At 31.0% G+C, this 11,739-nt stretch overlaps 1 protein-coding gene across 1 annotated transcript; it reads right to left on the bottom strand.

Annotated features, from left to right (window-relative positions):
• Positions 1–9,120: 9,120 nt before the first annotated feature.
• LOC125421164 (berberine bridge enzyme-like 8) lies at positions 9,121–10,999 on the bottom strand. The gene has a single exon (XM_048469122.2). The coding sequence runs from the start codon at positions 10,930–10,932 to the stop codon at positions 9,325–9,327; it is 1,608 nt and encodes a 535-aa protein (XP_048325079.1). The 5' UTR covers positions 10,933–10,999; the 3' UTR covers positions 9,121–9,324.
• Positions 11,000–11,739: the final 740 nt, after the last annotated feature.

Raw genomic sequence — 11,739 nt, forward strand, 5'->3', positions numbered from 1 at the left:
ACACCATAAGAAGGAAATCTTCAATGCATTTTCCAAAAAAGGAAATCTTCAATGCTCCTAGAATACCAAACTCTCCAGACAAATGCACTTGTGGAACCCGTGTATGAGATTTATGAATATGTTTAGCATGCAGGATTATATTATTTAGTATTGTTTTATTTTATATTTGAATTAGTCTATATTGTATTATTATCGTATAATGTTCGGTATAAAACTGTAAAATCAATCTATATTCCATATGTATTTTTTTATATAATTATAATGAATAAATGATCAAAAATTAAATTATGTGAAAAAGAAATCTAATGAAATACTCTACTTTAAAATTCTAATTCTAGTACTATAAAAAAATTAACAATAAATAATATTTGTAAATACAATATTTATAATATAAACTATTTTAGAATTTCAGAAAAATATTAGAAAGAAAACTTGATGCATGACACGACCGAAATAGTTAATGGTTGATCCTTTTACTATAAAAAAAAATTTTAAAAAAAAATTCAAATTTCTACAAATAAAGTTGGAAAGAATATAATAAAACTAACAACAAAATAATAAGTCAGCAAGAAAAGAAAAGAAAATAAGGAAAAAAAATAAAAAAATAAAAAGTGATCCTTTAGATAAATATTGGAAATGAGAAGTAAAATAACGAAATAAAAGAGAGAAAAAAGTTTTAAAAGAATGTGCTTGTATTTGTGTAGAGTGGATACCCAACCAACAAAACAAACAAAAATAAATAAATAAATTGTTGATGGAAAAAAATGTTTGGGTGTGAGATGGGTGTGGCTGCGGTTGGTATAGATTTTCTTGTAATATGCTCCCCTTGGGTTTAAATGGTTCTGGGAACATCGTATTATAAATGGGTTCTTCCCGCATAAATTTTTGTGCGGCTGAAAAATTTTTAAGCATTGTAGCACTATTTAATACTGTACTATGCTGCAGCTAAGAAGTTTGAGTGGTACTGGACTCTTTGATCTGTGGCACAGACTAATTAGCGGCAAAAGGATATTCGCAGCAATTCGAAATTGACTACAATTAAACATATGCTCTTGTTACTCGTCTCGACACTATAAGGGCATTCCTAGCATTAGCTGTTCAAAAGAGGTGGAAAATATATCAATTAGATGTGAAGTTTGCATTTCTTAACGGTTATTTGGAAGAAAAAATTTACATTGAGCAGCTGCATGGGTTCGTGATACAAGGATAAGAAAATAAAGTACTAAGATTAAAAAAGGCCTTATATGGACTAAAATAAGCCCCGCAAGCCTAGTACAGTCGAATTGACACTATTTAATTAAGCAAGGATTCAGGAGGAGCTATTGTGAGCCTACACTATGCATTAAGATCCAAGGTACATACAACAATCTTATTATTATTTTTATATGTTGATGATCTTATATATACAGGAAATAATGAGAAATGATTGAGGAATTTAAAAAAAGAGATGTTGAAGACATTTGAAATGATGGACTTGGCTTGATGCACTACTTTCTTAGAATTGAGACATACCAATGTGAGGAGGGAATATTTGTTTCTCAAAAGAAATATACTGAAGGTATTATTAAAAAAAATTAAGTTGAGTGGTTGCAAAACTGTAGCAACACGACTTGATAATTGTCAGACAATGAAGAAAGAAGATGGATGACCACCAACCTATAGCTCGACATTCCAAAGTCTCATTGGAAGTCTCCTATATTTAACAACTACTAGACCAAACATCATGTACGCAACAAGTTTGCTATCAAGGTTCATGCAGAATCCAACTCAAGTGCATTATGGAGCTGCAAAAAGAATACTCAGATATTTACAAGGAATCAAAGATTATGGTATATGGTATAGACCCAATTCTAATTCACAACTATTTGGATTCACAGACAGTGACTGGTCATGATTAGCAGATGACATGAGAAGCATTGCTGACTATGTGTTCACTCTTGGCTCAAGCATTTTCTCTTGGGCATCAAAGAAACAAGCAACAGTTGCACAATCATTTACAGAGGTAGAATATATTGCAGCTGCATATGCCACAAGTCAAGTATTATGGCTCAAGTATATATTTGAAGACTTTGGAGAACCACAAAATGAAGCAACAAAAATATACTATGATAGCAAATCAGCAATAGCAATGGTGAAGAACCCAATGTTCCATAACAGGACCAAACACATTAAAAGAAAATATCACTTCGTCCGTTAAGCTGAGGCGAACAAAGAAATTACAATCAAATATTGCAAGACTGAAGAGCAATTAGCGAACATCTTCACCGAGGCACTACCTCGAAGCAAATTCGAATTACTAAGAAGTAAGATTGGAGTAACAGAAATGTGCATCGAGGAGGAATGTTGCAATTAATGCTGCACATTTCTAAAGAGAAATTAAAAATAAATAAATACTTTTCTATAACTACTTAGATGGCAAACAAAGCATGGAGATTGATGAAGATATTTGGTGTAAGTGTTTAAGTTAAACTTGACTTCCTAGAATCTAGAACATTCATAAATGGTTTAGTTGGCCAAAAAACCCACCTTGTATTTGTATAAATAGAAAGCTGTTGCTTTCACAACATATATAAAACAATTATATAAAAAAAAAAAATAGCTATATTTTATTTTCTTTTCTCCTTTCTTTTTTTACCGAGAGCATCCCACAATATCTTTCAATAAATTCCATCAACAGGAACATATTACCATTCAGGCAGGATTAAGTTTCAAAAAAAGTAAACATTAAAGCAATCCAAGACCTCTTCCGACTTATAATAGTATATGTCACTTGTAGCAACTGAAACTTTTGGATTTTAAGAAATATGGCTAACAGAGCCTTGGTTGTCAATTTATTAAGGTGTTCAAACCATGGTGGATCCCATTTTCAATAGTTTCTTCTTCTGCATCTTTATGACTCTGAAATTAATTTCTAGTTTTGGGCAGGCCTACTCATGAAGGTGAGTGTTAGTACGTGTTTTAGTTAGCTTACAAAGTTGAGCTCACTTGCAGATTGAATTTTGGGATTGATGGAAATGAAACATGTTAAACTTCTTAGCAGCTTGTGCTTAAACTAAAGACTCCAAATTCCAGAATGTTTCCTAAATCTACAGGACCTTCAGAAGCTGGAGGGCTTGCTACGTTCCAGTCTTTAATCTATATCCTGTAACTAGTGGGCTTTAGTTCTGAACTGGGTGGTTTTTTGGAAGGTAAGCCTCTGCAGTTTTGAAAAGAATATTTTGTCCGAAGAACAGTATTCAACTTTGCTCACAAAGAAAGAAAAACGAAGAGGTAAAAAAGAAAAATAAATGCAAAATTTTGAGGGCAGGACATAAATGCCGGTGGTTAGATTCTAAGAAATAGGCACAAGATACAAGAAAAAATAAAGAACAGAAACTGTCATGAGTCATAGCACGATATTCTATCTAACACCTTCAACTATAAAATATTTAGTAACTTTTCAAAATAATGTAGAGCCTAATTGATGTTCTCCCTTCAAATCATTAATACTTTGTCCTGGAATTAGTACCCATATATTGACATACAATATTCAAAAGTGACAAATATACATAAAAGAGTAAACATCAAAAACATTAAAATGTGACCAGTTTACCTTATTCTCCATAGAGCAAAGTGCGAATTTCCAACCAACACTTTCGTTGAGATTACATAGGAAAGCATCAATCCACTCCATAGGAGAGCATCAATCCACTCACTCTTGCCAGAATTAGGGACCCCAGTTACTATAGTTAACTCACCAGGCACAACCGATCAAAATGATAAAATATGAACTAGAACAGACTTTCTCTCCATAAGCAGCCACCAATACAAGTCAGAAAATATCAACACCTTTAGGATATATAAAATAAGAAACACAATCAGTTGATAAAAATAATAAGATTAGGAATAAGATTTCAGATTTCAACCAGTTATATTTTCACCATAGCCAAAAAACACAGTAACAAACGAGAGATCAAATCATTTGGGTGATTTTTCTTTCAATAATAAACAAAAAACTTTATGAATAATATAAACCATTCTAAACCTAAATTCTAGAGGATGACAAACCCTACAATTATTAACAAAACATAAAAAGAGATTGCAAAGAAAATTACAAAAGTCATGTACTTTCGGCTGAGTTTTAACTTAGTCCCTAAAGTTTTTTTGAAATTTCACCCCCTCCTGTGATATAATCTCAAATTTGCCCCTCATCTGAGTTTCAGATTAGAGTTTGATGAAATTGACCACCTACTACTAAGTAGCCTATATAGACGTTGATAAAAAAAAGTAGCCTATATAGACAGTGTACATCTAAAACAGAGCATATATATATATATATATATATATATTAAATCAATTTATTATTATTGTTTAAAAAAGTAAGAAAGCATGGCCAATATATTATTTGATTTCATTTCTATCACTTTGGTTTCAAAAAATCTCTAATGTAAATATGTATTTTCTATATAGGTCGTCTACTTGAAAACTAGGTGGTCTCTATAATCATTCATTTTATTTGTTACTTTTCATTGAAAAGTGACAGGTAATCTAGGACTACACTAGCATTGCATAACTCATCCAGAGCCCTATTTACCAAGAAAACTCATCCAGAGCCCTCCACCCAGTTGGGACACCAAATTCATATCCTAATGTCCGATGATAATATGCATCAATCTCATCAAAGTAGTCTCGGAATTGAACAATCCCCTAATAGTATATAACTCGGCATCCTCAATTACTTCCTTCAGTGCATCAGGACCCAAATACATGAGAACCTGCAAAAGCATATTTTACAATATGATAAGATGTTGCTAGAGTTGTCTAAGAGAAAAATAGCAAGGTCAAACTCAAAAGACTTTTCAAAACAAACTATGCGACCAACAAATGACAAAATTCATACATGGGGATCAAGGGGAAGATTCATGCTACAGACCATGTAGCATAATAAATAAGCAATACTCCTAATATTCCAGAGTTAATAATCTATCAACTTTTGATCAACAATACCACGACATCAACCTGTTATTTCTGAATGGAATAACAGATTACAACGACCTCCTTAGAATATTAATGAATAACATGCAAAATAAAAACTCACTGGACTCCAATAATCAATTTGATCTTGAAAGAAATACGAACACATACATATAAACAAATCATGATGCCTAATGTGTGTGTGTACATATATATATATATATATATAAGTAGCACAAAAGGAAAAGTCATATGCAAACTTCCTACAATTCTGCATTCTGAAAATACACATCACAGTTACAACTATATGATTTTAGGTTGTGCTTGTGTCAAGGAACAGCGGGAACATATTTTCCAGAGTTTGATATTAAATTTGTATCTTTGAAATGTTCGACATCAATTTTTTTTTTTTTTTTGGCCATCTGACTCGCCAGCGTCTGTAATAACATGAACAACATAATAATTTAACCAAGAACTCATGAAGAGTATTTCAACTCAAAACAACCATAAACAATGTTATCAGGAAACAACGATAGAAACCTCTTTCTTCCAAGGCGACGTGCAAGCTCTTCTGCCAAGGCTTGACCAGAGATATCTCCATCAGTGGCAAGTTTAATTATTTGATTACTATCATTATTTGAATGTTTACATTATTCAATAATCAATATAGTTTGATGATGCGGTCTAGGACCAACTACACATTGACACATTTAGGACACAATGGGCAGCTTAAATGACAGATGTGCTTGATAATCCGGCATCTTTTGAGTAATTTTCTATGATTCCATGCACTTTTAATTTTTTTTTTTTTTAACTTTGTATTTCTATGTGCATTATTATGTAAATTTTTTGTTAATACAATTAAGTCGTTTATATTTTCTGGGTTAACAAATTATATCCATGCAATTTTAAAACCTGCATTTGCGTTTAAATTCTTACAAGCTTTTGTGAATTGCCTGTCTTGCTTTAGTCTTGAAGTAATTTTAAGAAGCTACTAGTGAGCTGATTTAGATTTCTGATTTTCAGGGACTCAGGTAGTGGTGTAACAAGGATTTGTATCTACTTTTGATTATTCAGTTCACTTAGGACTATAATCTATGATGCTTTATAATTCTATTTTTGATTATACAGTTCACTTAGGACTATAATGTATTAAGAAAATCTCAAATTATGGACACTAAATCTCCCTTCCGAGCTTGCATATTTGTACAATGATCTTTGCTCGCATATGCACATATGTATATGAGCTTATGCATGTTTTATTCTTTTATTTCGCTCTTGCCTTCCATTGACTCACCGCTAAATTTAGAAAAAATGCCATTTGATGGTACAATCCTTATTTATTTTTTTGATGACAATTATGTAATATTGACATGGAAACACTCGTATTTACTTTTATCGATGTATCTTGGATATTTAATATTTAATAAATATGTATATATATATATATATATATATATATACATATACATATATTTTTTGTCTTTTTGTCTTGTATTTCATCTACTAATATAATTTTTGGTGACAATCTTTTTCCTGGTGAGGAGATCTATGCATATGTTTGTATCTATTGGATGATTAGCTATCTCAGCTTTTTGTTTAAGAAGCTCCTTTGTAGCCTTGGTTTAGTTGATGCATCTTCTTGTATATTCATGACTAATCATGGCACTGTTATATTAACTTTCTAGTTTTGATTTTGTATATATTTAGTAAACCTTGAGCGTGCATTTCAATTTGATTATGATAATGATTTAAATTAACTCGGCAGGGATAGGCAATTGAAGGGACACTAACAGTAGTTTCATCATGCCACTCTTTTGGGATGTTTTTGTTTTTCTTGCAGGCCAGTAGTTTTTAACAAGCCGTAATTTAGATGGTTGATTTACAATATTTGTTTGATTTGGTCTATCTTGGTTAATGACCAACGGAGGAGGGCTAAGGATTGTCCGGCATGACTTTGTAATTGGTACTGAAATGCAATTGTCCCAAATGAAAAGAATATTAAACTGCAAAATCCTAAAGAAAGAGAATACTAGAATAATTTAGCCTATTTATTAATAAATTATATTATAATATATTATTTTAAAAATAGGTTTATTTACAAGTTTGGGCCTTCAAGTTTGCTTTCAATTTCAATATTAGACCGTTCATTTTTCACGTTGTCAATCAAGTAATTTAGTTTTAATTTTGGTTTCACTTTTGGTTTAATATATTCAATTTTTTTTTTCTTTTGTTTCAATATAGATTTAAAAATAATGAACATTTTCGTCAAGAATAAATGTCTTATTATAAATCAAAAAATTAAAAAATTATCAGAAGAATTACGCAACAAAATATAATAATAATGTAAGCAGAAAAATGTTATATGATAATATAGTTTTTGGCATTTATATACATTTCATTTATGAACGTGTCAGAAGTCAGTGCCGGTCAATCACATGTACCTTAGACACGTATATATACGACCTGAACAAAATGCATCAGTGTAAACAATTTTACTGCATTTTAAATAATTATTAAAAAAAAAAAAAGTCCCTGCAACCTTTCTTTACAAGCATTTTGATAATCACGACAAAAAAATAATAATAATAAATAAAATTAATTGTTAATTGTTCAACAAGGAATTATCCTCGAGTGTCCATTTGACATATGATTTGATTAGATTAAATCCAACTAATTACTTTTTACAGGAATGCCTACTCTCTCTTATCCACTCTCTCCTGTATATGTCTCCTTTATATGAGTGAAACATATCTTCTAAATTTTTTTAAAGTCAATATACTCATAAAATAAATTATTACCCATTTTTTATCTTTAATTACCAAATTGTCATTTTATTGATTTTTGGACAAAAAATTGTTTATTTTATTTTTCTACATTTTTTGCAGTCCGATTCCCTCACTTTGACATCAAGTACCTTCTCTTAAATATTTTTATTTCAATCAAAGAAAAAATATATTCTTTATTGCGTGGAAGCAAAAGAATATATATTTTACTGAGTTGTTTTTGTTCATTATCTACTACATTGATATTTTTAAGTGCTGTATAGCATACAAAATTTAATATTTTTATTAATATTTACTTATATAATTCTAATTATAATAAATTGTAAAAAGAAATTATAATTAATAAAAATTGAACTGATATAAGTATATATGGGCCAAAAATAAAAACAAAAAAAGAAACATACAGATATAAAAACATATAGACTAAAAAATGTAAAGCTGTTAAAAAAAGTCAAAAAAGGTGGTAGTTATCGAATGGTCCTTGAAAGATTCAATCTTTAGATTTTCATCACAAGCCAAAACTCATTTTTGTTTGAATTATAAAAGAAAAGTGAAGTCGCCGACAAAAAATTTGCTCCCGCCGACAAAAGTTAAAGGGCAGAAAAATGACTATTTACAAATCAATGAGGAAAACAATAGGCAATATTTTGAGTGATGACATATTGATTTTGGAAAAGTAAAGAAACACATATAATTTATTTAGTGCTTGTTTGGCAGAGTTTATTTTTTGATCAAAAGCTTTACTTCAAGATCAAAAATTTTTTTGATTAAAAATAAATATATTTTGTAAAAATCAACAAGTACTTGTTGACAAAAAAATAATTTTTAAAAAAATCCGAATTTTATATTTTTTTAGAAAATATTTTTTTAGCTTATATGGAACTCAATAAACATTTAATACATATTTTTTAGCTTATATAGAAACTCAATGAGTACTTAATATATATTTTTTAGTTTATATGGAAACTCATTTAGCATTTAATATAGTTTTTTATTTACAGCCAAATACTTGAACTTTTTAATAAAAATTCTTTTTTAAAAAGATCTATTATATGAAATTCTACAGACTAAAGTTCTATTTTCATCAGATATATCAAACGGATCCTTAATAAAAGGATTTAAAAAAAAAAGTTATAAATTAGAATATATAGTATTAGTGAAAAATATAAATAATATAATGATTCAGCTCCCACCAACCAAATTTTTTAAAGAAATTGTACTTTAAATATGTAGCATTTTTCTCTTTATAATTCAGTGTAGTCATTTATACGTTTCTTTATTTATTTGGACATATTATAAGCTGCATATATATATATATATACAAATATATATATATATATATATATATATATAAATACAATGAAATCAAAGTACAATTACATGATGAAACCAATAAATTGATATATAACATGACAAATAATAATTATATACATATATATATATATATATATATATATAAATACAATGAAATCAAAATACCACTACATGATGAAACCAATAAACTGATATATAACATGACAAATAATAGTTCTGATATATAACATGACAAATAATAGTTCTTTTCCCTGTATTTAAAACCTTTCTCTTACTTAGGAAGGGTAGGAATACTTTGTTCATTCCTAAAGAAATTACCAGGATCAACTCTAGTCTTGATGTCCACCAACCTATTGAAATTACCTTTAAAATATTTAATCCCATAAACCCTTCCTTCCACATAGCTCTCATCACCATTATGATTGATTCCCAAATCCAAATCTTTATAGTTGAAAAACGCCTCCCTGGGATTCTTAGACACAAAGGGAGTCATATACTCATAAAGCTTCCTTGTCAGATCAATATAATGGTTCGCTGCTTTAGTTCCTGAAGCATCCCAGTTCGTTGCATACTGAATCTTCGCCAAATTACCAGCTCTATGAGGAAACGGAGTAGCAGTAGGAGATATCTCAGCCATTTTCCCACCATACGGATTGAATGTCAACATGGGTGTTTCCAATTCGATCATTCTCTTCCAAATAAATTCCAAACCATCTTTTGGGATTGGTTTTTTCAAGTAGTCTGATTTTCTTTTGAGATGGGTAAGAACTTGTGGGGTTCGAGAAAGCAAAGCATTCTCGGGAGTTCCAAGTGGGAAACTCGTCCAGAAAAGAACGGATTGAACCCAGCTCATTTCAATTATGTCCGATTTATTCAAACCCAGTTGTGGGAAGCTCTTGTTCACCACCGAAAGTAATCTCTCCGAGTCTCCAAGAAACATGGCTATGAATGAAGCTCTTACTGTTTTCTTTCCCGTTTGATTGTTTGTCACTACATCTAAGGTAAGCCTGACGAACAAGTCTTCGTCAAGCTTATCCGCCACTTGCAAATAATGGTAAACAATATCTGTTGCGTTCTGTTCCAAAGTTCTTGGAACCCGGAAAACACTAACAATTTCGGGAACGCGGACGAGATTAATCTTGTAGGCGAGAACGACTCCGAAACTCGCTCCACCACCACCAGTAATGGCCCAGAAAAGATCTTCTCCCATGGATTTTCGGTCGAGAAGACGGCCATGGACATCAACCAGCTGAGCATCCACTATTTGGTCGACAGAAAGACCATACTTCCTCATCAAGTTTCCATATCCGCCGCCGCTGAAATGTCCTCCTACACCGACCGTCGGACAAACTCCTGCTGGGAAACCGTGTATTTTGCTTTTCTCAGCTATTCTGTAGTACACTTCGCCCAGAGTAGCCCCAGCTTGAACCCATGCAGTCTCGGATTCGATATCGACGTTGACGGATCTGAGATTGAACATGTCGAGGATGAAGAACGGGACTTCGGCCACGTACGAAACTCCTTCGTAGTCGTGTCCTCCGCTTCTGATCTTCATCTGCAGGTTGTGCTTCTGAGCACAGATGATGGAGGCTTGGACATGGGATTCATGCAATGCTGTGATGATGAGGAATGGTTTTCGTGTGGTGGTCTCGTTGAACCGGAGGTTTCGAATGTAGGATTGGAGAACGGAGGAGTAGGAAGAATTGGTTGGAGAAAAGATTGCTGGTGAGATCGGATGGGAAGGATTGGCATGGCTTAGAAGACATGGGATAAAGTCTTCAGGAACTGAGGTTGCCATTGAAATATTGGAGAGTAGGAATGAAAACAATAATATTACAAGTTTTGATGATGAGCACCTTGAAATGCCCATATTTAGCATTGTAATTTGATTTTCTTTAAGTACAGTTTTTGATGAGTTAATTGTACCTTTTGTATAAAGGTATTCTGTAAATGGGTATTTATATACATTTATGATTAGGCTGGTTATGTATAAAAACTCATAGATTAGAAGATTATGTAAGTCACCTCCTTTATTGACGTAGAAAATTTTGAAAGCATATCCCATGGGAGACGTAAACTAATTAGCCGCTACTTTATCTTATATATATATATATATATATATGTTAGTGTGACTGTCTAAATCTATATTTAACACATTAATTATTGTATATGTACAACGATTTTGCTTTTTGGTTTTAACTTGTTAAAAAGTTTTTGGTTAACTAATTTAATAACAATATTACTCATAATATATATAATTTTAATTTGTTGGAAATATAATTTCTATTTTACGCTGAATAAGAAGTAATATAATGATGTGACAAATGCTATGTATATAAATAATCAATATTACACCCCGTAGCTGAATGATGTACAAAAGTATAATAGACCCCACTTGACAACAAAGTTTAAGGAGCAAAAGAAAGAATATTTGACAACCTCATGGATAGAGTAAAAATCAGCGCTTGACAATTACAGCCTTGTCAATTGGTCACCAATGATGATGATAAACGGTGACAAATATTTATACACGATTTATGTTGTCAATGTATACATATATTTATTACCAAAAAAATCAATGTTTATATATTCTTCACTTTAAAGTATTCTACTAAACTCTTATGATACAATATATCATGGTTTTATCTTACCCCCCAAAATAAAAAAAATATATTACAATAGAATA

The sequence above is a fragment of the Ziziphus jujuba genome, chromosome 1 (assembly GCF_031755915.1).
Source record: "Ziziphus jujuba cultivar Dongzao chromosome 1, ASM3175591v1".
NCBI lineage: Eukaryota > Viridiplantae > Streptophyta > Magnoliopsida > Rosales > Rhamnaceae > Ziziphus > Ziziphus jujuba.